This window comes from Pristiophorus japonicus, chromosome 5, assembly GCF_044704955.1.
Source record: "Pristiophorus japonicus isolate sPriJap1 chromosome 5, sPriJap1.hap1, whole genome shotgun sequence".
NCBI lineage: Eukaryota > Metazoa > Chordata > Chondrichthyes > Pristiophoridae > Pristiophorus > Pristiophorus japonicus.
The window spans coordinates 164,358,804-164,386,740 of NC_091981.1; the positions used below are offsets into that span (position 1 = coordinate 164,358,804).

Consider the following 27,937-nt stretch of genomic DNA (forward strand, 5'->3'; position numbering starts at 1 on the left):
GTTCGGGGGGTGGGGGGGGGGTGAGGGAGAGAGAGAGAGGGAGAGGGGGGGGGAGGGAGAGAGAGAGGGAGAGGAGAGAGAGAGAGGGGGAGAGGGAGGGGGGGAGAGAGAGGGAGGGGGGGAGAGAGAGGGAGGGGAGGAGAGAGAGAGAGGGGGGGAGGGAGAGAGAGAGAGAGAGAGGGGGGAGGGAGAGAGAGAGAGAGAGAGAGAGGGAGGGGGGGAGGTCAGGTCGGATCCAGTCCGGGAGCAGGAGTCGGGTCGGGTCGGGTCCAGTGGGGGGGGGGGGGGTCGGGTCGGGGGTCGGGAGCGCGGGTCGGGTCGGGTCCAGTCGGGGAGGCGGGGAGTGGGAACAGGAGCGCGGGTCGGGTCGGGTCCAGTCGGGGGGGCGGGGAGCGGTAACAGGAGCGCGGTTCGGGTCAGGTCCAGTCGGGGAGCGGGAACAGGAGCGTGGGTCGGGTCAGTCGGCGGGTGTCAGATCTGGTCCGGAGGCAGGGGGGGGGGGGCGGGGAGCGAGTGTCGGGTCTGGTCGGGGGGAGGAGCAGGAGCTGGCCGTGGGAGGAGCCTTATTCACGCAGCCCCAGTGAGGCCATTCGGCCAGGGCTAGGGGCTGCGTGCTTCGGGCCCCTCCCACACAGTTCTGCGCCTGGAGCTACTGCACTTGCGTGCCCACTGTAGCGTGCATGTGCAGAGGTCCCGGCACTGTTTTCAGCGCAGGGACCTGGCTCCGCCCCCCCACAGCTCGTGCTGGCTGCGCCGAGGGCCAGAGGACCTGCAGGTAGGTGGAGAATACCGAGGATTTTTTTAGGCGCACTTTGTGGCGCGAAAAACAGGCGTCCAGGTCGGGACTGCGCCGTTCTAGGTGCGTATGGAAACTTGGGCCCTAAGAGTCAGGAATGAGGGAACCTAAAACAAAAGAACCCTTAGGCTCCTATCATCTTAACTGTCATTGGACATTGAACTAATCAGCTCATCTGCAAAGCATATTCCTTGTCTGCAGGATCATTTTAATACCAATTGTAATTTTTTTAAAAATCAGCCCCAAACGTTAATGAACACACACAATTTTTTCATACAATGCTCCACTTTGAGAAATGAAGTCTCAGAATTGTTTTACAATCCCACTAGCATACATTGGCCACAGTCCTAAGAGAACAACAATGCTGTTGCCATGACAACATTTCACTGTAAAAAAATGGATTAAAGAATAAGCTGAAACTTTAACAAGTTAAACAGTTCTTTGGAAAATTAATTCATTTGAAGCCTCATTCAAGAATGTGTATGATTCTTAAACGAGGTGCTGCATTTACCTTCCGTTCAAGACTGTCATCGCCATCAGTTGAACTGACACTGTCATGTACCCTAGACCTAGAGGGACGCTGTCGCTTTGCTTTGCCTGACAGATGAGCTCGAGCCTTTAGCACTTTGCTGTCCAGTCTTTCTGTTTCAGGTACAGCTTCATTAAAATCTGAAAGCAGAGATAAACCTAATAAAATTACAAATGGTGCCTGTTTTACCGCAACTAATTTAAAATCAGTATTCAGTTGTTAATCAATATCTATTGACAAATTAAAGCCATTTGAATATGCTGTCAACCGTGGCTCAGTGATAGCACTCTTGCCTCTGAGTCAGAAGGTTGCGACTTCAAATCCACTCCAGAGACTCGAGCACAAAATATCGGCTAACACACCAGTGCAGTACTGAGAGAGGCTGCACTGACTGAGGCGCCGTCTTTCAGATGAAACGTTAAAGTGAGGCCCTGTCTGCTCTCTCAGATAGACATAAAAGATTTGACCCAACTATTTTGAAGAAGAGCAGGTGAGCTTTCCCTGGATCCTGGCCAATATTTATCCCTCAGCCAACATCAGTTAAACAGATTATCGTGTCACTATCATACTGCAAAGCACTTGACTGGCTGTAAAGCACTTTTGAAATGAAAATTTTTCTTTCTTATAAGAATAAAAATCCTGGATCTAAAAATTCATTATAGCCCGGTTTAAGGCGATAACACTGCCTGGTCGCTAACTTTAGTGCTGGGCTATGTTTACCGCCTCCAACCAGGATATTGATTTTTAGCGCCCCAAGAGGGAAGTGGAGCACTAAAGGAAGCTTTCCACACTCCTCTTAGGGCACTAACCCTGATACTTGGGGTGATATCGCGTGAGCGCAGATGAAGTTGTGGTGCTAGGAAACCGACATCCTAGCGCCTAAAGGCGTGGTCATCTGCACCATTTGAAAACTGAATAAAAATGGAAGATGGCTACTGTTTACATTAGCAACAGTGTTCAACAGCTAAGAGAGTTACATGAAAATAAATAAAGTGCATCCTAAAGACCCACCTGCTTATTCGTTGAAATATCGCCCCGGGAGCTTCTTCGGGGCGCCTGCTTTTCCTGTCGGGATTAGCGCCAGACGCTACGGCAGGCAAAAACATTGAAGTTAGCGATCGCGGCGCTAACGGGGCGTTGCACACTCTTGATGTCACCAAGTGGGTGGCGTTTTAACTTTTAGCTCGCTGGTAAACTTCCACTGATATTGCCAGGAGACACTGACAGCGTGGCGCTCTGCTGGTAAGTGCTTAGCGGCCCGTTAGCGCCTCTCTCGGGCTGTTCCACTGAATTTTTCGCCCCTTGTGTCTTGCTACAAAAAAAACTCTGGACAATATAGCCTATCCAAAGAGTAGCCGATAGATTTTAATGCAGATAAATGTAGAGATTAGAAGAAATTTCATTTCATTCCTCCTCTCCACCAAGAGTCGTAAATATATGGAACAGACTCCCAGCAAAAGCAATTGAATCTCATATTGACTAACTCCTTCGAAAAGAAGTAGCTTAATAATTACTGAGGAACGCATTGAAAGTAACTGGGGCAAGGATAGACAAAGATAATCAAATATTGCATGGAACACAACAAACCAATGTTATTGGTGGAAAGCAACTGACAATATTGAATTGTATAGATGTGGGAACGGGCAGAAATTCTGCAATTTCATTTGAATGTTTTGAGGGGTCAGGGAGAAATTACGCAGATCTTTTCTTCAGGAAACTATAAATTGCTGTGGAGAATAAAAGTGGGGTCGGTGCAAACACTGGACTTGATGGGTTGAATAGCTTTTATGGTTCACATTTCTCACATGATGGGGTAAATTTTTACTTCTATCTCCAGCCGTTAACAAGGCAGTAAAGATCTCAAAATAGGGTTGGTAGCCTTCATCATGACCAGGGGGCAGTACTGTGCGGCGGGGGTCAGGTTGGTGGAGGACCTTTGTCTTACGGATGTTTAGTGTAAGGCCCATTCTTTTGTATGCCTCGGTGAAGGTGTTGGGGGTTCAGTCTCCGAGTGTGCGCAGACGCAAGCGTCGTCTGCATACTGTAGTTCAATGACAGAGGATGGGATGACCTTGGATCTAGCCTGGAGGCGGCGCAGGTTGAACAGATTCCCATTAGTTATATAGTTTATTTCCATTCCAGTGGGGAGCTTGCTGAGGGGGAGATGAAGTATTGCAGCAAGGAAGATCGAGACGAGCCTTGGTGCGATGACGTAGCCTTGCTTGACCCCGGTCCGGATGTGGATTGGGTCTGTGATGGATCCGTTGATCAGGATCACAGCTTTCATGTCATCGTGGAATATGCGAAGGATGGTGACAAACTTTTGAGGTAAGTCGAAACGGAGGCGAACGCTTCATAATCCCTCACGATTGAGTGCCGAAGGCCTTTGTGAGGTCAAAGAAGGGCATGTACAAGGGTTGGTGCTGTTCCCGGCATTTCTCTTATAGTTGGCGCATGGTGAAGGATCATGTCCGTTGTACCCCTTAGTGGACGGAATCCACATTGCGATTCTGGGAGGAGCTCTTCAGCAACAGGGAGATGATGATTGAGGAGGATTCTTGCGATGACTTTCCCTGTGGCTGACAGCAGGGAAATTCCTCTGTAGTTACCGTAGTTGGACTTGTCCCCTTTCTTGAAGATGGTCACGATTACGACATATGAGATCTCCTGGCATGCTCACCACCTTCCAGATAAGAGAGATGAGGTCATGCATTTGTGCCAATAGTGCTTCTCCGCCGTGCTTTTGTGTTTCGCCAGGAATTCCATCTGCTCCTGATGCCTGGTTGTTCTTCAGCTGACGGATGGCTTTTTCTACCTCACATTTCTCACATGATGGGGTAAATCTTTACTTCTATCTCCAGCCATTAACAAGGCAGTAAAGACCTCAAAATAGAGTTGGAAGCCTTACGACCCTGTTAACACCTACGAACAAGGCAGGCAACATTTTGAAAGATGCCTACCACTGAGTGCTCCAAGCATCTGCCTGTCTCAGGCTGTAGGCTCTTCTGAATATCCAGATTGGGTCCCAGGACCCCAAATTGCCATTTTAGATTGGAACTAATCATAGCATGCGCTATGCACATTTCCACCAGTTCCAGGGCAATGAAGCCGGAGGCCCAGCCAAAATAAGTTTGGAATTATTTTTGTGGGGCCCAGAACATAAGAATCTAATAGGAGCAGGAGAAGGCCATTTGGCCCCTCGAGCCTGCTCCACCATTTAATAAGATCATGGCTGTTCTGATCCTGGCCTCAACTCCACTTCCCCACCTGCTCCCCATAACCCTTTATTCCCTTATTATTCAAAAATCTCTCTATCTCCACCTTAAATATATTCAATGTCCCAGCCTCCACAGCTCCCTGGGATAGAGAATTCCAAAGATTTACAAACCTCAGAAGAAATTCCTTCTCATTTCTGTCTTAAATGGGCGACCCCTTATTCTGAAACGATGCCCCCTAGTTCTAGATCCATGAGGGGAAATAGTCTCTCTGTATCTACCCTGCCCAGCCTCCTCAGTATCTTATGTTTCAATAAGATCACCTCTTATTCTTCTAAACTCCAATGAATATAGACCCAACCTTTCTTCATATGACAACTCCTTCATCTCAGGATTCAACCTCGTGAACCTTCTCTGAACTGCCTCCAATAAAGTATATCCTTCCTTAAATAAGGAGACCAAAACTGTATGCAGTACTCCAGGTGTGGTCTTACCAACGCAGGTACAATTGGAACATGACTTCCCTGCTTTTATACTCTATCCCCCTTGCAATAAAGGCCAACATCCATTTGCCTTTCTGATTACTTGCTGTACCTGCATGCTAACCTTTTGTGTTTCATGTGCAAGAACCCTCAGATCCCTCTGTACAGCAGCATTTTGTAATCTCTCCCCATTTAAACAGTAATTTGCTTTTTTATTTTCCTACCAAAGTGGATGACCTCACATTTTCCCATATTATACTCCATCTGCCAAATTTTTGCCCACTCGCAGAGCCTATCTATATCCCTTTGTAGATTCTTTACAACCTCCTCACAACTTGCTTTCCCACCAACTTTGTATCATCAGCAAATTTGGCTACGTTACACTCGGTCTCTTCATCCAAGTTATTCATATAAATTTGTACTGATCCCTTTGGCACCCCACTAGTTACAGTTTGCCAATCTGAAAATGACCCATTTATACCGACTCTATGTTTTTCCTATTAGTTAGCCAATCCTCTATCCATGCTAATATATTACCCCAAACCCTGTGAGTTCTTATCTTGTGCAGTAACGCTTTATGTGGCACCTTATCGAATGCTTTCTGGAAATTCAAATACACCACATCTACTGGTTCCTCTTTATCCACTCTGCTCGTTACATTGTCAAAGAACTCCAGCAAATTTGTCAAACATGATTTCTCCTTCATAAAACCATGCTGACTCTGCTTGACTGCAATTTGATTTTCTAAATGTCCTACTACTACTTCCTTAATGATGGACTCTATCAATTTCCCAACGACAGATATTAAGCTAACTGCTCTATCGTTTCCTGCTTTCGGTCTCCCTCCTTTCTTAAATAGGGGCGTTACATTTGCAGTTTTCCAGTCCGCTGGGACCTCTCCAGAATCCAGGGATTTTTGGTAGATTACAACCAATACATCCATTATCTCTGCAGCCACTTCTTTTAAGACCCTAGGATGCAGGCCATCAGGTCCAGGGGACTTGTCCATCTTTAGTCCCATTAGTTTGCCTAGTACTTTATCTCTAGTGATAGTGATTGTTTTAAGTTCTCTCCCCCACCCCCCCACTAGCTCTTTGATTACCAGTTATTGGGATGTTTTTAGTATCTTCTACCGTGAAGGCCGATATAAAATATTTGTTTAAAGTCTCCGCCATTTCCCTGTTACCCATTATTAATTCCCCAGTCCCATCTTCTAAGGGACCAACGTTTACTTTAGCTATTCGCTTCCTTTTTATATACCCGTCGAAGCTCTTACTGTCTGTTTTTATATTTCTTGCTAGTTTGCTCTTATATGCTATCTTCTCTGCCTTTATCATTTTTTAGTCGTTCTTTACAGGTTTCTAAAAAATTCCCAATCCTCTGCCCTTCCACTATTCTTCGCAACATTGTATGCCTTTGTTTTCAATTTGATACCATGTTTTAGTTCCTTAGTTAGCCACGGATGGTTCATCCTTCTGTTAAGAGTCTTTCTTTCTCACTGGAATATATCTTTGCTGAGAGTTATGAAATAGCTCATTAAATGTTTGCCACTGCTTTTCTACAGGCTTACCCTTTAGTATATATTTCCCAGTCCACTTTAACCAACTCTGTCTTCATATCTTTGGGTAATTACCTTTATTTAAGTTCAGGAAACAAGTTTGAGACCAAGCTTTCTCACCCTCAAACTGAATTTGAAATTCTACCATGCTATGATCACTCTTCCCAAGAGGATCCTTCACTATGAGATCATTAATTAATCCAGACTCATTACACATTACCAGATCTAGAATAGTCTGTTCCCTGGTTGGTTCCACAATGTATTGTTCTAAGAAACCATCCCGCATACACTCTATGAACTCTTCCTCAAGGCTACCTTTGTCAATTTGATTTGTCCAATCAAGATGAAGATTAAAATCGCCCGTGATTATTGCCATACCTTTCTTACAAGCCTCCATTATTTCTTGATTTATACTCTGTCCTACCGTGTGGCTACTGTTTGGGGGCCTGTAGACCACTCCTGCCCATGACTTCTTTCCCTTCTTATTTCTTTTCTCCACCCAAACTGACTCTACATCTTGATCTTCTGAACCAATATAATTTCTCACTACTGCACTGATCTCATCGCTTATTAACATCACTACCCCAACTCCTTTTCCTTTCTTCCTATTCGTACGAAATGGCAAATACCCCTGAATATTCAGTTGCCAGCAGTGGTCATCTTGCAACCATATCTCTGCAATGGCAATCGGATCATACCCATTTATTTCTATTTGTGCTGTCAACTCATCTATCTTATTACAAATGCTTTATGCGTTCAGATATAGAGCTTTTAATTTTGTCTTGTGTATACGCTCTGTCTCTTCCCGTCATACTCTGGTTGTCATTACCCCTATCGCTACGCTGCACTTTTGCCTTCTCCTTTCCATTTCTGCTCACCAGATCCCTCCCCCCCCACTATTTAGTTTAAAGCCCTATCTACAGCCCTAGTTATTCGATTTGCCAGGAAACTGGCCCCAGCCTGGTTCAAATGAAGTCCGTCCCAACGGAACAGCTTTCTCCTATCCCAGTACTGGTGCCAGTGCCCCATGAATTGAAACCTATTCCTCTCACAACAATCTTTGAGCCATGCATTCATTTCTCTGATCCTATTTACCCTATGCAAATTTGCTCGTGGCTCAGGTAGTAATCCAGAGATTATTAGCTTTGTGGTTCTGCTTTTTAATTTAGTCCCTAGTTGCTCATACTCCCTCAGCAGAACCTCTTTGTTTGTCCTACCTATGTCATTGGCACCTACGTGCACCACGACAACTGGATCTTTCCCCCCCCACTCCAAGTGCCTCTCCAGCCCAGAGGAGATGTCCGGGCAGGCAACATAGCCTTCGGGACTCACGCTCCCGGCTGCAGAGAACAGTATCTATCCCCCTAATTATACTGTCCCCTACCACTACAGTGTTTCTTTTTACTCCCCCAACTTGAATGGCCTCTTGTACCACAGTGCTGTTGTCAGTTTGCTCATCCTCCCTGCAGTCCTTGCTCTCGTCCACACAGGGAGTAATTGCCTCGAACTTGTTGGACAAGAGCAAGGGCTGAGGTTCCTCAATCACTACGTCCTGGGTCCCCATACCTGTCTCACTCGTAGTCACACCCTCCTGTCCCTGACCACAGACCAAATTTGAATTATTTAACTTAAGCGGTGTGACTTTCTGCTGGAACACAGCATCCAGGTAACTCTCCCCCTCCCTGATGTGTTGCAGTGTTTGAAGCTCGGACTCCAGCTCATCAGCACGGAGCCGAAGTTCCTCGAGCAGCCAACATTTACTGCAGATGTGGTCGCCGTGGACCTCAATGGTGTCCACCAGCTCCCACATGTTGTAGCAGTAACACATCGCCTTCCATGCCATCGCAAATATATTTTATTTAATTAAATAAGTTTTGAAGTTACTAATGTTTAGTTTTTAATCCTGGCTCTTAATTTAAAGCAATGCCTAAGGAAAGAGAGAAATACTGACCAACCAATCACTTCCCTGCTTTCCTGTGACGTCACACTTTGATTTCTTCTTGCGTCTCTCACTCACAGGTCGGTTGGTGCTGTTTGGGCCGGCTCCCTTTATCTCCCGCTGAGCTCTGCTGCTCTTGCACTGGCTCCCTTTATATCTGGGTTTTGCTGCTCCTCCGGTCCGCAGAAAAATAATTTTGACCACTGCCATCGCGGGATCCCCACACTCCACGATTGCGACTTCTTCCCCTCCCCCTGCACTGGGGAAGCTGATATTGGGAGCCCTCAATCCGGCAAGCTGCATTGGGATGCCCATTTGGCGCCCTGTGGCTCGCCGGCCTGTTAATAAAACGAAAAGCAAGACCTGTATTTATATAACACGTTTCGCACGACGTCCCAAAGCGTTTACAGCAAATGAAATAATTTTGAAGTGTAGTCACTGTAATGCAGGAATGAGGCTGGTGTCTCAATTTCACACTCACCAGGTAGGCCCCATGCAATGCCAGTCGGTTGCCCAAAAGTCAAAATTGACACCAGTAAGTTTACGATTGATCAACATCATATTGATTTGTAGCACAGCTAATACATAGGAAAATGTGATATTCTTATTTAGAAAATAGTACAGCACAGGAGGCCATTCGGCCAATCGAGTCCGCACCAGCTCTTTCGAAGAGCAATCCAGTTAGTCCCGCTCAGCTGCTCGTTCCCCATATTCCTGGAGTGTTTTCGCCTTCAAGGATTTATCCAATTCCCTTTTGAAAGTTACTATTGAATCTGTATCCACCATCCTATCATTTTAAATTTGAGATTGATAGATTTGTTAACCAAAGATATTGGCCCAGAAATCCCGGCCTCCCCGGGTCCATACGGAGTGTGTATGGACCCAGGAAGGCAGCGCAAAAGCCAGTTTTCAGCACACAATGCACATGTGCTGAAAACCGGCTTTTCTGATCTGTCAAGTTTCTGGCTTGACAGATCCTCCATATCTCGGGAGTGAGGACATTTGCAAGGGCAAGATTGCGGTATTTACCCATATCTTGCCCAGCAAATGTCCTAAACACTCTTGCGCCTGATAAAAGCAGGCGCATAGTCTACTTTTATAGGCATAAGAGTTTTAAAACACACAAAACATAAATAAAATAACATTTAAAAAACACATTTTATGTTAAAACCCTCCCCACTATATATAGTAAGCTTATTTTAACCATAATTTAAAAAACTGATTAAAAAAAAATCAGGACATTTTTTTTAAAGACATAAATAACTTCAATTTAAATTAATGTTAAATATATGGTGTAATTTTTCTATTTTTTTAAATTAGTGTTTTGGGTGTTTGGGGGGGGGGGGTTTCTCAATCATAATAATGGGAACTCCAACTCACGGAGTTCCCATTATTATGAATAAGAAAATACTGTACATGGATTGGCCAGCCAGAGCCATGTGATTCCAGCTCTAGCTCTGCGGATGTACTGACGTGCAAGCACTCTGACGCATAGTGAGTGGAGGATTAGGACCTGGACCTCTCGTGGGCGCAGCAGGTTCTGGTAAGTGTGCATCTTTTTTCCCTTTTTTAGCCGATCGCCTGCGGGAAGCAGCAGACTGGGATTTCTAGGCCATTAAGGGATATGGAGCAAAAGATATGGAATTAGGTCACGGATCAGCCATGATCTCATTGAACAGAATTGGAGCTAACTAGCCTACTCCTGTTCCTATGTTCCTAATGTATTTTGTTTGTTTTTATGGCCAGTTTTATATGACAGACAAATCAAATGAGAAATCTTATATCCTGGAGTTCAATTTGTATCCAGTGCCTGTCGTTGTGTTTTGAATCTGGTGAATGGAACGATCAGATCTTACACATTGGTAACTCTGTAAACTCTCATTTTGGTGAGGTACTGAGCCAAGAAGGTCCCAGCTTTGGTTCCTGATCTGTGCAGTTTAGCTGAACTCAGTTCAGGGCATGGGTAGGGGCCCTAAAATTGACCAGCATCCTGCAACTGGAGAAGGGGGGGGCGGGGGGGGGGGCGGGAAAGAGGATGACAAAAGCAATCAGGTAGCATTGCTGATTCAGAAGGTCATATAATGACACCTGCTGGAAAGTGGATGTGTGGACAATGAGTAAGAACAAGGTTAAGTCTTGGTAATAATAAACTCCAATGGAAGTTTGTCCTGGAATAGCCTTTTCAAATGGTTATTGGAGAAGACTGGAAAATGCCAATCAATAGCTGCCCAGGGAGGATGAAACACAAAGCATTTTGCCAGCTTGTGAGTAACATCAAAGGTTGTATTTCCATCTTTTTGTAACGCCTTTCTCCATTTCGAGGCAGACAAGTAGGCCTAGAAATTGATTTGCGCCGGAACAGGTAGCACCGAGGCACACACGATATTGGGTCTCGCACTTCATCTAAATTAGATGAAGTCTGGATGCATTCTGGGGCCAGGGAGTTTTCTAGCAAATTGATATTTGATTTCAGGCAATTGCATTACCTGCAGCAGCCCTCAGGTAGGTCCTGGAAGGGGGGAAGGGGATGAGGCATTCTGGAGGGGAAGGAAGCGATCCGAGGGGGTGGGGCCCAAGTGGGAACCGGCAACAATGTTCGGCACTGCACTGAAGCTGAGAGGAGTTCTCTTGCTCCTCCCGGTTCAGTAATTTTTTTTTAAAAAACAAACTTATCTTTTTGCTATGCCTTCAGTGGTCTCTTTACGGACCGCTGGTTGAGCCACATATAGACCATGTTTCCGTGAATGCAGCCGGTCCAGCCCCGGTTATGTTCAGGGCAAACGAATTTTGCAAAAGAGGCCTCAACCATGTGATAGCTCCCTTATTTACATATGCATATGCCTGTTTCAGGTGCTTTGGAGCCCAGTTTACACCTATAAAATGGATGTGGCGCCAACCAACTTTTAGGCCGTAAAACTTTATTACCCTTCATTGATAGCTCTCAACCAACTAAATATATTCACGTACAATGAAATCTTATTGCTTGAGACTTTCCTACAATTTACAGAAAAGAAAACCAGGGACAAAAGCTTTTGGAATCTCCGAAACAAAGTTTTGTATTCTCAAATGGACTCAAGATGCTAGTTCATGTTTCCCTAATGTAGTAACTTTTTAAAATGAGGGTGTTAACTGTTAGTAAAAGAGAAAAGTACAAATGTTTACTGCCTTTAAATCTCATCCATTTTATAATAAGTCATCTCGTAAAATGTTCCTCCACAACACCCATTCAACCAGCTTCTGCATTCGCCCGGTCACCTTCAGCCCCATCCAGATCAATCCCATAACCAAAAACGATTCCCCCCGTTTCGCTTCAGAGGGTTCAGTTCCTTGTCCATTCTTCAGCCACCCTCACTGCCAGCTGTCCTTCCCTTGGTACCATCCCACATAGCTGCAGGAGGTGCAACAGCAATTCATCTGTACTTCCTCCAAGATATTAGAATTTATTCATTGCTTGCAGTGCAGCCTCATCTACACAGGGAAAAACTAAATGCAGATTAGGTGCAGAAATGTGACCCTGAACTGCCTGTGGTTCATCAATTTAACTCCGCCTCACATTCCTATAATATTTCAATGAAGCTCCACACCAACTTCAAGAACAATTTCTGCTGGGCACACTGTAAGCTCTGAACTTAATAACGACTTCAGTAACTTCAACTCTTCACTATACCCTCATTCTCTTTACAGCAGTGGGTGCTTGCAAGGTGGGAAAGGTCTGTCAGTGTCTAGGTGGAGGGGAAGTGGGTTGACATCTGGGTCAGCGGTAATACTTAAGAGCACAGGACTGGCAGAGGTGGACCCTTTTCTCTTCTTGTAATTGGCAGAGTAGGTCCATCATGTTTTGTTTATATGTTATGTATCTGCAGCCTTTTTACTGTTTACTTTCGCTTTAACAGTTTTATTTTACATGGACACCTTTGCTTAGAAATTCGGAAGTTTAGCGCCAGCTATTAAAGCCTATTTTGAAGAAAAAATGGTGGCCGACACGCTTCAGCCCGGTTCTAGCGGGTCCTGTGGTAATTACCATTTTCAGCAGGACAGCAGTGCCAAAATGGAAATGAGGAAGATCGTGACATCAATGAGTGTGCAATGTTTACTTGACGCACGATTTGCCATTCTTTCTGCCTCTACTAATCACAACCAGTTGACCAAGTGTTCACCAACAGGAAGGAGCCTCCAGCAGAGATAAAGGGATTATCATCAACAATTTGCAGCTGACATGGTTTCTCAGTTTGACTGGCTGTGTATAACTTTCTGAAACTCTTGCAACTGTCTAAACTTGTTTCAAGTTCCTGAGGTCAGAGAGTGTGAGTGAAAGTGATGAACGTCTTCATTCTCATTTAAAAGCTTCAGCTCACACCATTTGCTCCCAGTCATGAGGACTTTACCTTGTAGTTCCTCTCGTGCACGAGTAATCTTTGGGAGGGGGAGCGGAGGCAGCAAAGGAAAGGAAATTATGCTCGCAGAGGGAGGAGGAGTAGGGCCAGGAGAGTGTACCTACCTAAGGTCTTCCGAAAACACTTTTCATAGTTCCACTTAAACAAGGAGTAGCGCATTGGGAGGATCCGCTTCACCAAGGAGGTGGTCACTGAACTCTACTACCTCCTGCAACCAGACCAGTCACAGAGCACAGCAACAACGGCTCTCCCATTGACCCTCAAGGTCACCGTGGCCCTCAATTACTTCGCCAGCGGACCATTCCAGTCTGCAGCAGGAGACAGAGCTAACATCTCAGTTCACTGTCCATTGCTCCAGCCGGAAGGTTAGAGGCTCACTACTCCAGGAGAAGGGACTACATTGTCTTCTCTCTGAACAGAGAGAAGCAGGACGAATGCGCATGTGGCTTTGCCAGGATATCAGGCTTCCCCATGGCGCAGGGCACCACCAACTGCTCATATGTGGCTTTGTGGGTGCCATGCATCAATCCTGAGATGTTCCGTAATCGCAAAGGCTACCACTCACTTAATGTGCAGTTGTGTGGCCACGCCCAGCACATCATGATAGTGAATGCCCACTAACCCTGGCAGCAGTCATGATGTCTTCATCCTGCGCCAGCAATCTTCCAGCCACACGTCAAACCCGAGGATGGCTGCTCGGTGACAAGGGCTCTCTGGTGTACACCTGGATGATGATTCCCCTCCGCAACCCGACCAATCGTGTTCAGTAGTCATATGATGACAGCCATGTTGCCACCAGGAACATCATCGAGCAGATCATCGGGGTGCTAAAGCAATGGTTCGGCTGCCTTGACTGCTTACGGAGGAGCCCTCCAGTACTTGCCAGAGCGGGTATCCCATTTTGTGGTGGTCCGCTGCATGCTTCACAATGTGGCTATCATGAGAGCGCAGCCCTTGCCACCAGGGATTGCAGGACCACCTCAGGAGGAGGAGGAGGAGGAAGTGGACCAGGACAAGGAAGTGGAGGGATGAAGAAGGCAGGCGACAGGCAGCAAATTCCTATTCCAGATGGGCTGTCTGTGAATGCCTCATCAGACTCCGATTCCAGTGAATGAAACCCAATATCCCTGTTGCTCACCACTTCCCCATCATACCATACCTCTGTGACCAAACATCACAGTGTCCTCCTGGGCACAAAGCTGAAATGAAAGCCATCACAAGACACACACTCCAAACAAACATAGAAACATAGGAATTAGGTGCAGGAGCAGGCCATTTGGCCCTTCGAGCCTGCACCGGCATTCAATAAGATCATGGCTGATCATTCAACCTCAGTACCCCTTTCCTGCTTTCTCTCTATACCCCTTTGGCCGTAAGGGCCATATCTAACTCCCTTTTGAATATATCTAAAGAACTGGCCTCAACAACTTTCTGTGGTAGAGAATTCCTCAGGTTAATCACTCTCTGAGTGAAGAGGTTTCTCCTCATCTCAGTCCCAAATGGCTTACCCCTTATTCTTAGACTGTGAACCCTGGTTCTGGAACTCCCCAGCAACAGGAACATTCTTCCTGCCTCTAACCTGTCCAATCCCGTTAGAATTGTATATGTTAGAGTTTAGAAGAATGAGAGGGCTTCTCATAGAAACAAGGCCAGTTGATCCAGTCTCTCCTCATATGACAGTCCTGCCATCCCAGGGATCAGTCTGGTGAACCTTCGCTGTACTCCCTCAATAGCAAGAACATCCTTCCTCAGATTAGGAAACCAAAACTGAACACAGTATTCTAGGTGTGGCCTCACCAAGGCTCTGTACAACTGCAGTAAGACCTCGCTGCTCCTATACTCAAATCCCCATAGCTATGAAGGCCAACATGCCATTTGCCTTCTTCACCGCCTGCTGTACCTGCATGCCAACTTTCAATGATTGATGTACCTTGACACCCAGGTCTCGTCGCACCTTCCCTTTTCCTAATCTGCCGCCATTCAGATAATATTCTGCCTTCGTGTTTTTGCCACCAAAGTGGATGATTTAGATGAAAGAATTGAGTGTGAGCTGCGAGGAGGATGCTTGAGGCTGCAGAATGACTTGGATAGGTTAGGTGAGTGGGCAAATGCATGGCAGATGAAGTATAATGTGGATAAATGTGAGGTTATCCACTTTGGTGGTAAAAACAGAGAGACAGACTATTATCTGAATGGTGACAGATTAGGAAAAGGGGAGGTGCAACGAGACCTGGGTGTCATGGTACATCAGTCATTGAAGGTTGGCATGCAGGTACAGCAGGCGGTTAAGAAAGCAAATGGCATGTTGGCCTTCATAGCGAGGGGATTTGAGTACAGGGGCAGGGAGGTGTTGCTACAGTTGTACAGGGCCATGGTGAGGCCACACCTGGAGTATCGTGTACAGTTTTGGTCTCCTAACTTGAGGAAGGACATTCTTGCTATTGAGGGAGTGCAGCGAAGATTCACCAGACTGATTCCCGGGATGGTGGGACTGACCTATCAAGAAAGACTGGATCAACTGGGCTTGTATTCACTGGAGTTCAGAAGAATGAGAGGGGACCTCATAGAAACGTTTAAAATTCTGATGGGTTTAGACAGGTTAGATGCAGGAAGAATGTTCACAATGTTGGGGAAGTCCAGAACCAGGGGTCACAGTCTAAGGATAAGGGGTAAGCCATTTAGGATCGAGATGAGGAGAAACTTCTTCACCCAGAGAGTGGTGAACCTGTGGAATTCTCTATAACAGAAAGTAGTTGAAGCCAATTCACTAAATATATTCAAAAGGGAGTTAGATGAAGTCCTTACTACTAGGGGGATCAAGGGGTATGGCGAGAAAGCAGGAAGGGGGTACTGAAGTTGCATGTTCAGCCATGAACTCATTGAATGGCGGTGCAGGCTAGAAGGGCTGAATGGCCTACTCCTGCACCTATTTTCTATGTTTCTATGTGTACTCAAATCCTCTAGCTATGAAGGCCAACATGCCATTTGCCTTCTTCACCGCCTGCTGTACCTGCATGCCAACCTTCAATGATTGATGTACCATGACACCCAGGTCTCGTTGCACCTCCTCTTTTCCTAATCTGTCACCATTCAGATAATATTCTGTCTTCGTGTTTTTGCCACCAAAGTGGATAACCTCACATTTATCCACATTATACTGCCTCTGCCATGCATTTGCCCATTCACCTAACCTGTCCAGGTCACCTTGCAGCCTCTTACCATCTTCCTCACAGCTCACACCGCCACCCAGCTTCGTGTCATCTGCAAACTTGGAGATATTATATTTAATTCCTTCATCTAAATCATTGATGTATATTGTAAAAAGCTGAGGTCCCAGCACTGAACCCTGCGGCACCCCACTGGTCACTGCCTGGCATTCTGAAAAGGACCCGTTTATTCTGACTCTCTGCTTCCTGTCTGCCAACCAGTTTTCTATCCACATGAATACATTACCCCCAATACCATGTGCTTTAATTATGCACACTAATCTCTTGTGTGGGACCTTGTCAAAAGCCTTTTGAAAGTCCAAATACTCCACATCCAGTGGTTCTCCCTTATCCACTCTACTAGTTACATCCTCAAAAGATTCCAGAAGATTTGTCAAGCATGATTTCCCTTTCATAAATCCATGCTGACTTGGACCGATCCTGTCACTGCTTTCCAAATGCGCTGCTATTTCATCTTTAATAATTGATTCCAACATTTTCCCCACCACCAATGTCAGGCTAACTGGTCTATAATTCCCTGTTTTCTCTCTCCCTCCTTTTTTAAAAAGTGGTGTTACATTAACTATCCTCCAGTCCATAGGAATTGATCCAGAGTCAATAGAATGTTGGAAAATGATGACCAATGCATCCACTATATCTAGGACCACTTCCTTAAGTATTCTGGGATGCATTTATCAGGCCCAGGGGATTTATCGGCCTTCAATCCCATCAATTTCCCTAACACAATTTCCCACCTAATAAGGATTTCCTTCAGTTCCTCCTTTTCGCTCGACCCTCGAACGCCTAGTATTTCTGGAAGGTTATTTGTGTCTTCCTTCGTGAAGACCGATTCAAAGTATTTCTTCAATTGGTCTGCCATTTCTTTGTTCCCCATTATAAATTCACCTGATTCTGACTGCACAGGACCTACATTGGTCTTCACTAATCTTTTGCTCTTCACATATCTATAGAAGCTTTTGCAGTCAGTTTTTATGTTCCCTGCAAGCTTTCTCTCGTACTCTATTTTCCCCCTCCTAATTAGACCCTGTGTCCTCTTCTGCTAAATTCTAAATTTCTCCTCAGGTTTGCTGCTTTTTCTGGCCAATTTATATGCCTCTTCCTTGGATTTAACACTATCCCTAATTTCCCTTGTTAGCCACGGTTGAGCCACCTTCCCCGTTTTATTTTTACTCCAGACAGGGATGTACAATTGTTGAAGTTCATCCATGTGATCTATAAATGTCTGCCATTGCCTATACATTGTCAATCCTTTAACTATCATTTGCCAGTCTATCCTAGCCAATTTACGTCTCATACCATCAAAGTTACCTTTCCTCAAGTTCAGGACCCTCGTCTTTGAATTACCACTGTCACTCTCCATCTTAATAAAGAATTCTACCATATTAAGGTCACTCTTCCCCAGGGGGCCTCGCACAACAAGATTGCTAATTAGTCCTCTCTCATTACACAACACCCAGTCTAGGATGGCCAGCTCTCTAGTTGGTTCCTCGACATATTGGTCTAGAAAACCATCCCTAATAAATTCCAGGAAATCCTCCTCCTTTGCATTGCTACCAGCTTGGTTAGCCCAATCTATCTGTAGATTAAAGTCACCCATGATAACTGCTTTACCTTTATTGCACGCATCCCTAATTTCTTGTTTGATGCCATCCCCAACCTCACTACTACTGTTTGGTGGTCTGTACACAACTCCCACTATCGTTTTCTGCCCTTTGGTATTCCGCAACTGTACCCATATAGATTCCACATCATCCAAGCTAATGTCCTTTCTTAGTATTGCGTTAATTTCCTCTTTAACCAGCAACGGTACCCCACCTCCTTTTCCTTTCTGTCTATCCTTCCTGAATGTTGAATAACCCTGGATGTTGAGTTCCCAGCCTTGGTCACCCTGGAACCATGTCTCCGTAATCCCAATTATATCATAATCGTTAATAACTACCTGCGCGGTTAATTCATCCACCTTATTATGAATACTCCTCGTATTGAGGCAAGGAGCCTTAAGGCTTGTCTTTTTAACACTCTTTGTCCCTTTAGAATTTTGCTGTAATGTGACCCTTTTTGATTTTTGCCTTAGGTTTCTCTGCCCTCCACTTTTACTATTCTCCTTTCTATCTTTTGTTTCTGTCCCCATTTTTATTTTGCTCTGTCTCTCTGCAGAGGTTCCCATCCCCCTGCCATATTAGTTTAAACCCTCCCCAACAGCACCAGCAAACACTCTTACTAGGACATTGGTTCTGGTCCTGCCCAGGTGCAGACCATCCGGTTTGTACTGGTCCCACCTCCCCCAGGACCGGTTCCAATGTCCCAGGAATTTGAATCCCTCCCTCTTGCACCATTCCTCAAGCCACGTATTCATTTTAGCTCTCCTGTTATTTCTATTCTGACTAGCACGTGGCACTGGTAGCAATCCTGAGATTACTACCTTTGAGGTCCTACTTTTTAATTTAACTCCTAGCTCCCTAAATTCAGCTTGTAAGACCTCATCCCGCTTTTTACCTATATCGTTGGTACCTATATGCACCATGACAACTGGCTGTTCACAAATCATAAATTGTTCCAAATTCAATTAACATTACATTATCAACTAATCACCCTTGTGCTTTCCCTTAGTGTCTGTTGTTCACGTGCTGTTACCTACTCTTGTGTTCCTTGACAGTGCTCCCCAGCATGGTTGGTGGAAGGCTGCTTACCTTCAGTGGGGGAGACTACAGATGGCCTTGCACGATGATCTCGACTAGCTATGGACTAGAAGGCCCTGCTGTCGACTGTACCAACTTGGCATGGGCGACAACAGCCTGGGTTGGCTGAGTGTCAGTGGTGGGAGTAGGAATGCTGTCATCCTCAGAGAGGACAGCAGATTCTTGTTCCACAGACCCGCTGTCACGCTCTCAGGACAGCAACTTAGCATTCCTAGTAATCTATAGGAGGACAGATTGCTAGCCTGCTGCGACACCCTGCAAGCCTCTTTCGACACTCGTAAACCCAGCCATGATAGCAGCAGTTTGAGCTTGCGTGGCAGCAAGCTGAACCTGCAGTAGAGCAGTCTGCGCTTTCACTGCAGCACTGAGACATTGGGTCACTTCCGCCAGTGCTGTAATCAAAACTGCGACATTGTCCATCACAAGCCAGCATCATGGCTGGGTCCACAAGGTCTCTCCTGGAGTTGTCCATCATTTCTATGCTGGAAATCACGGCTCCAAGCTCTGCGCAAAGCACCGTCCAATGTTGGAGCCGGACTCCTCCATGCTTCTTCACATTGACAAAAGGCTCCCTGGTAGGCTAGCCATTGCACCAAGCAATTCCGTGTGCATGCCTATCACCCTTCTTCTGAAGGTGGGCCCATCAAGGTCATCATTTGAGTCCTGTGCAGCAGAACTCGTGCGCGAACAAACCATCTGGGGAGCAGACACCCGAGCTATCCTTTCCCCCTGGCCTTGTTGCAGCCCATTCATGGCCTGTGCCTCAACATGTACAGATCCTGTCTCTATACTACCCGCTACATTTCACACAGTGCCATCTTCTGAGCTGGTGTCTGCGTATGTCAGATGCAGTGATAGTGTGTCGTCTTATCCGCCATCACTCTCCTCCACAGCTTCAGCGACAAGCTGCCTGCTGAATGCAGAAAGGCACAACAGTCGGTTTGTAATGAGGGGTGGCGCAGGGAGGCAAGATATCCATGCTTACACCATCAGCAGCTTGTAAGTAAGAAGAGATTGTGGGATGAGGTGGAAGTGGGACGTGGGAAGGATTAGGTATGACCATACCCTCATTATTAGCAATGGTTTCAACTTCTCTGGTGGCCAAGGACTCTGACTGCCCCTCCAATTATGTCAAGGAGGAATTCCTCCGGGTCGGTAAGGTTCTGTATAAAGGCTTGGCCATCTCTCATCTGCCATTGCTCCCTCTTGTTTTGTGCCATCTTTGTCTGCAAGAGAAAGGGAAGTGTGTGAGTGAGTGTCGTGCAATGTGTTTGGGTGATGTGCCTGCCATAGTTGAATAGCTGTCAGTGTGTGCAAGGTGTGAGATGTGGATGTGAGTGTTGCAGCAGTGGTATGGTTGTGAGGGTAAAGTGAAGCCATGATTGTGAAGTATGAGTTGCGATAACTAGAGATTGTTGGTAGGTGAGTGATAGAGGTGTGGTGCATTGGGCAGTGTGTGAGGCTTATGAGGCAGATGGTGGGATACGGAATTTGCTGAAGCCTTCACTCACCTTGACCTGCTGTGTGAAGTCATTAACCTTTTTTCGTGATGGAGTTAGCTACCTCCTCCCATAGCCTCCTGCCACTGTGGAAACAGGACACCCCACCTTTCGTTGAACGGCCACAATCAAGTCCTCCACTGCAGCATCCGAGAACCTTCATGCTCACTCCCTTGGTTGCTGAGCCATGTCTTCATCCAGACTGAAAATGAGATGCTGCGGCACAAAGCACCTCCCCTTTAAGTAGTACAGAGAGCCTAGGCCAAACATTATTGGACATTAGACTGCACCGGATAATGACCTGAGATCAGCGCTCCAATCAGTATAGTGAGCAACAGCATGAATTTTGCGTGCTGCCTGGACCTCTTTGAATGAGCGCAGGCCCGTCACACTGCCCGTTTTCAGGCCTGATCCAATTTCTAGGCCCTTCTGTGCATTTTGTGCAAAGACTCCAGAATATAATTTTAAGAATGTATTTGAAATCTGAATAATTGACTTTGGCATGTCTACAATGATCAATGCTACTGTTACGTCACTAGCATCCTTTGTGTTTGTGATTGTGACTCATTATCCCTCCTTGTCTTCTCCATGGCATTCCACATGGTCAACCACTTGATCCTCCTCCATGGTCCATTTCTGTAGGACTGCCTTTGCGTAGTTGCATACCTACCTGTTGCAATGAAGCCAGTGAATTGCCAGCAAATGCTTCTGCTCCTGCAATGACATCTCTGGACCACTTCTAGGTTCTTTCCTTGCTGATATTATGCATAGGTGTATTGTCAGTTTCCATATGTAAGCTGACAACACCCAACTCTACCTCTCCGCCATCTCCCTCAGCTATCTGTGTGGTCAAATTGCCTGTCTGATATCAATTTGCAGCTGAGTCAGAACATTCTCCAATGAAACATGAAGATCAAAGCCACCTTATCCTAGTCCAACCAGAAATGTTGTACCCTTGGCACTGGATCGAAACAGATTCGTATGAAAACTTGATATCCGGTTTGAACTAGAACCAAATTTCAACATCCATATCCTACTCAGCACCAGGATGGCTAACTTTCATCTCTGCAATGTTGCCCATCACCACCCTAATCTCACTCCGTCTGCCACCAAAACCTTTTCCATGGCTTTTGGTACCTCTGTGCTCTAATCCAATGCTTTCTGTAACCAACCTCCTGAGCTGTATTCCTCACAAACACCAGCTCATCCAAAATTCTTTTCAAAGGGAATTGGATAGATGCTTGTAAAGAGAGTTGTTAAAATGTATGGGGAATGATCAAGAGAATGGTGTTATTAGGTAGCTCAACTGCAGAAAAACAATAAAACCAGTTTTATTAGACTGAGTGGCTTGTTTCTCTGCTGTGACATTCTCTGATTCCATAAACTCCTGCACCTATTCTGTTCTAAGCCCCACTCGCTTATTACTTTTTCCTTGCTGACCCCTACTGGTTCCCTGTTCCTCAATGCATCGAATTCAAAATTCTCATTCACATCCTCAAACCCTTCCATTGCCTCACTTCCACCCTACTTTTACAGCGTCTTCTAACCATTTAGTCCCCGAATCTAGCATTCATTTGTTCAATTATCAGGGGCCATAATCTTCAGATGCCTCTAGAAATCCTCCCCTAAACCCATCACCTCACTACTGCTTTTCCAACCTTTAAATGCCTCCTCAAAACCATTCCTTTCAGTAAATTATCCTAACTCTTCCCCTATACCTTGTCATGTGTGAAGCATCTTTAGAGTTATCAAAATATTTCAAATTTTAAGGGCTGTAGCATTAAAACATCAAATGATTACATTCCTATTTTATGCTCAGTTACTAACAGGAGCGTAAGCTTTAAAATTTTACACATATCAAGACATTGTACACGTTTGAGCATAAAGTACAGTGGGAAACACTGCTGAGATACAGCTGGACTGTAATGATAAGAAACTTACCAAAAACCTCATCTGGGTCACCTGACTTCATGGTTGAAGTATCAACATCTGTGAATGATTAAAGGACATCCATTACCAATAAGCAACAGATACACATATTTATTTGTGAGATCATAGTGAAATGTATTACAAGATAATCTATCATGATTAGTTACTTACATCATACAGTTGTTACTTATTTTTTCCTTTCAGATACAGTATACAGATACCATAACTGAGAGGATACAACTACAGGTACAACGTCCCGAATCCGGCTGTCTGAAAACCGGAATTGTCTAAAAACTGGACATTTTTCAGGCGGCCAAGATGGCGACATCGGGCGGCGAGAAAACCGGTAAAAAAACATAGTGCCAGGGGGTCGCGGGTGGCAAGAAGCGAAGGAGCGGCGGGAGGCGAAAAGCGGAGTATCGGCATGCGGCGAGGAGTGCCAACAGCGGGATCCGAAATCCGGTAAAATCCGAAAACCGGCACGGTCTCGGTCCCGAGGTTGCCGGATTTCAGAAGTTGTACCTGTATCAGGAAAAAGTGAACAGACTGGGGCTATTTTCTCTGGAAAAAAGACCGAGAGGTGACTTGATGGAGGTCTTTAAAATTTTGAAGGGGTTCGATAGTGTTGACATAGAGATAATGGGGTCGAAATTGCACTGTTTTGCCCCTCCCCTTTGAATGGGGCTCAAAGTTGTTTTTGCCTGGGGTGAGGGGCAGCGCTACTGGCTCCTGCGAAATTGCGTGAGTTAGCTGATACGGTAGCACCACGCGGTGGCCACGAGGCTGCTACGAGCGCTGTCAGCACTAACTGACCGGGTCACGGGGCGGAAATTAAAGGGGAGGTGGGGAGCGCTGCACGCTGCCATTTTGTAGTTTTGGCCAACTCGCTGGTTGGCCCATCTTGGTCCTCCGTTGCATGGTCTGGGCTGCCATCGTGCAGCCCAGCACTCTGTTTGGGCGCCGCGCTACAGCCTCGGCACCACGCCATCCTGGTGGCCCAGTGGAGGCCATCAGAGGCTCAATGGAGTGCACAACAGCCCTCCCCTTTAACGGAAGGGGAGGGGCTTTGAAACGTGTCAGCGCTATGCGGAGAAGCCGCATAGCTCTGCCAAATGCGCCCGAGTAGCGCCCTGAACCTGCCCAACAGGAAGTGGAGCACACGACATCGCGCTCCACTACCTGTGAGGGGTGATAACCGCAATTTCGAGGCTAGGACGGGACTTCCACGCCGAGCGCACAATGTCCTGCGCCGACTTGGTTACCGCCCCCCCAAATGGGGCGGTGGGGAATTTCGCCCCCAATGTTTTTACTTGTGGGCTAGTCCAAAACCAGTGTCGTACCATTCAATGTGTATTCCCTTGCCTTGTTAGACCTCTCTAAATGCATTACCTCACACTTCTCCCGACTGAATTCCATTTGCCACCTGACCTGTCCAATGATATCTTCCTGTAGTCTACAACTTCTTCCTCACTATCAACCACATGGCCAATTTTTGTATCATCTGCAAATTTCATAATCATGCCCCCTATATTGAAGTCAAAATCATTGATATACACCACAAAAAGCAAGGGACCTAGTACCAAGCCCTGCAAAACTCCAATGGAAACAGCCTTCCAGGCACAAAAACACCCATCGACCATTACCATTTGTTTCCTGCCACTGACACAATTTTGGATCCAGCTTGCCACTTTTCCCTTGGATCACATGGGCTTTTACTTTTGTGACCAGTCTGCCATGTAGGACCTTGTCAAAAGCCTTGCTAAATTCCATGTAGGCTACATCAAACGCGCTACCCTCATCGATCTTCCTTATTACTGCTTCAAAAAATGCAATCATGTTAGTCAGACTCGACCTTCCCTTAACAAATCCATGCTGATTGTCCTTGATTAATCTGTGCCTTTCTAATGACGATTAATACTGTCCCTCAGAATTGTTTTACCCATTATCTGCCCACTACCGAATTTAGGTTGGCTGGCCTGTAAATACTCGGTCCCTTTCTCCCTTTTTAATCAATGATATATTGTTAGCAGTCCTCCAGTACCACACCTGTAGTCATAGAGGGTTGGAAAATAATGGTCAGAGCCTCTGTTATTTCCTCCCTGTTCCTCCATTCAGTAGGATCATGGCTGATCTGTATCTCAACTCCATTTACCTGTCTTTGCTCCATTTCCCTTGAAACCCTTACACTACAAAAATCTGTAAAAAAATTTTAAGGGGATAGTTTTCTAGATTTCCACTATCCTTTATGTGAAACAGTGCTTCCTGATTTCATTCTTAAATGGCCTAGCTCTAATACCCTCTTGTTCTGGATTTCCCTACCAGAAGTTTCTCTGTATCTATCCTAGCAAATCACTTTATCATTTTAAACAGCTCAATTAGATCACCCCTCAATGGAATACAAGCCAAGTTTATGTCACCTGTTCTCATAAATCAATCCTTTTAGCCCCAGTATCATTCTGGTGAAGCTGCACTACACCCTCTCCAAGGCCAACATATTCTCATGAGGTGCAGTACCCAGAACTGAACACAATTCTCCAGAAGGGGTCTGACCAAGGCTCTGTGCAACTGAGGCATTACTTCCTCCACTTTGTATTCTAACCCTCTTGAGATAAAGGCCAATATTCTATTACTCTTTTTGATTACGTTGTGTACCTGTGCACTACCATTTACTGTTATGTGTGCCTGCCCAAATTCCTTTGCTCCTACAACAGTTCCTAGTCTCTCGCCATTAAGAAAATATTCCAATTTGACTTTGTTGGATCCAAATGAATGACCTCACACTTCCCCATATTGGACTCCATCTGTCAGTTTTGCTCACTCAATTAATCTGTCTATGTCTCTTTGTAACTTCCTGCTCCCATGCACACAACTTACTGTTCCTCCTAACGAACAGGGCCTGCATAGATTGTATTTACTGGATACTTTAAAAATCTCTGCAAGTGTAAATTTAAGAAAGCTTCTTTGAAATGTACTAAACCAGAACATAGAAAATGACCCACACTTACATGGCCAGAATTAAGGGCCTAGTAATAGGGGTACTTTGAAACACATCTACACGCTATCATCTGACTCAAGGAAATCGAAGCTAAACATATTAACTTATTCATTAACTCCCTTGAATTGCATTTATATATGCTGGTGCTTTGCTTGTGGAACACTAACTTACAAATTACTGATGGCTGAAGCACTAGAAATGACTCAATCCATGGATTTTTGGCTTTTTGCGATTTTGCCCATTTCCGGGTGCAAATCGCGGCGAAACCAAAATTTTAGTGCCGGGTTAGCATTAGCGCCAGAGCCCGCAACTAGGGTTAGGGTAATGTGATGCAGTGTCTCCTCCTCCTCCCCCTCCTCTCCCCCCCCCCCGCCATCCATCCCCCACCCCACCCCACCCGCTCTCCTGAGGTGGTTCTGAAATCCGCATTAGCAAATCCTGTCCCCTCATTATGGCTAAATTGGGTAGCATACAACACACCAAGATGCACTTCCTCCACTCAGGGCGGTCTTTGGCCAGACACTCCCAGGTGTCGGTAGGGATGCCACACTTTATCAGGGAGGCTTTGAGGGTGCCTTTGTAACGTTTCCTCTGTCCACCCTTGGCTCGTTTGCCATGAAGGAGTTCCGAGTTGTGGAAGAACTTTAGTTCACGATATAGGAAGGGGTTAAATTTCTCTCTTCCTTTTAGTAAGTTTAATTCTGTGCTGAGACTGCAGAATCCTGCAAGGCCAGAAAATACTTGATGTCTCTTCTTTGTTAGAAAAGAACAGATAACATGAAAGCTGTACATCTGGTATTTGTATATGTTAAGATACCCCCATTGCCTGGACAAACTGATTTCTCTGATAAGAGGGGCTTTTAGTGATGATCTTGCTGACCCTCGAAAAGATTGAATAATGACGTGACAAGATACTGTTGGGCTGTGTAAACTGACCTTTGTGCCCTGTTTAGAATTGGTAATGTTCCTGAATAATGTAGGTGTCAATTGTAGAGATAAAATTCCTTTTTTTCTGTATAAAGATGGAACAAGTTTCTATAGAATTTCGGAGTATTGCCTTGGTAAGGACCAAGCAGCTCTCCGAGATATCTCGCCTGTACATATTAAAGAATCTCTTGAAGCAAGACTCTGAAATCTCCGCTTGAGTTACTTTAACTTAGAAATTTCCTCGACAGTTTCTGGCGTAGTCGGCAGGACCTCTGATAACGAGATCCCAAACGAACAAAATTAAAAGTAAAAAAAAGAAAAAGAGGAATTTTAAAAGGATTTTCCTAGCTTAAGGGGGAAAGTGCCTAGGCTGTCCTAGAAAAGGGGGCAAGCCGCCTAGATCCCGGAAGGGTGAGGCATAGGGTAGCTACCGTAAGAAGCTAAAATAACAAGAAAGCTAAAGGAGACCCGAGCCGAGCCGAAAAGAGACACCGGTGAGCGCTTTGTAAATACTGTGTGTGTATATATTTTTGTGGGCGTGTCTTAACCTCTCGTTTCAGGAAACACCGCGAGAAACTGCACCCGGAGAGAATGGGAAACAGCTCTAGTCGAGCAGGATGCTTGCGTCCAGTTCCTAGAAAAGGGAAGAAAACCGACCCTCCAACTAAAAGAATGAGTATGCAGCGTAAAACTGAAAAAAGGATTCGTAAGGTAGTAAAGCAACGAGAGAAGGTAGGAGATCCAATTGTGCCACCCGGCTCGCCGGCGGACACTGTAATTAAAGAAACAGGAGATGACCGATACGCGGTAACGTTTAGTAGCGATTTATATGGTTGGTCTGATGGGGACTGGCCATATGGAGGAAGTTTTAAATTGTCTTTAATCGAAGAATGGAGGAAAATAACTAAGGAAGGGGGAGGAGACCCTACTTGGGACAAAGATTATATGGATAAATGTTTTATTAAATGGCTAGAGGTTGCAAAAAGACATCAGCCTCCGAAAGTAAAAATATCAGAGAATAAATCAGGAGAGAAAGAAAAGGGGGAGCCAATCTGAGAGCTGGTATGGTCCTAAGGTCACAAACAACCCCAGCTCAGGCAGAAGCCGACTCTACCCTCCTCCTCCAAAATCCCCGAGTAATGATAGGAACCACAGCGGTTTTAAAACCCTGGTCTCCGGGAGAGGCCAGAGATATGATCTCTGCAGCCCCAAACCCGGTAAAGAAACCTGTTGCATTTCATAACTGGCTTGAGCAGACCTGTACAATTTATAATCCGCTACCAGGGGATGTTAAACTATTATTACAAGCAGCGTACGGATCTTCCTGGCAGGGAGTAAAAGATATGTTCCATATCCCGCCCGGAGAAGAAGGGGATTGGAGAGCTAATAATGATTTGCTAAATGAAGGAAACGAATCTTTAACACACTGGCTACAGAATAGAGGACGGAATGCAATTCTACAAGGGGCTAGACAACATGGGGATATAGGGGAGGTTACTCGCTGTTTGCAGAAAGCGGAAGAATCAATGATAGATTTCGCAGCCAGGTGGAAAAATAGCTGGGAGGAGTATGCAGGAATACCCTTAGATACGAATGAACCTTTAGCAGTACAAACACTGCTGAACTGCATGTTACCACAGCATGCAAAGACCTACAAAATTAAAGTTTTAGATTGGCAAGGAAAAACCTGGAAAGAGACAGTCACTGTCTTGGCAAACATGGACAGGGAGGGATTGTTCAATTACGTA

The 27,937-nt window shown here is 45.5% G+C and overlaps 1 protein-coding gene across 6 annotated transcripts in view; it reads right to left on the reverse strand.

Annotated features, from left to right (window-relative positions):
• Positions 1 to 27,937, reverse strand: part of ppp1r9a (protein phosphatase 1, regulatory subunit 9A) — a 424,704-nt gene that overhangs the window by 124,000 nt on the left and 272,767 nt on the right. For all 6 annotated transcript variants that reach the window (XM_070881066.1, XM_070881067.1, XM_070881068.1 and 3 more), the window contains 2 exons: positions 22,280 to 22,327; positions 1,308 to 1,465 (listed from right to left, as the gene is read on the reverse strand). In XM_070881066.1, coding sequence (XP_070737167.1) covers positions 1,308 to 1,465; positions 22,280 to 22,327 — 206 coding nt within the window. The remainder of the gene's footprint in view (positions 1 to 1,307; positions 1,466 to 22,279; positions 22,328 to 27,937) is intronic.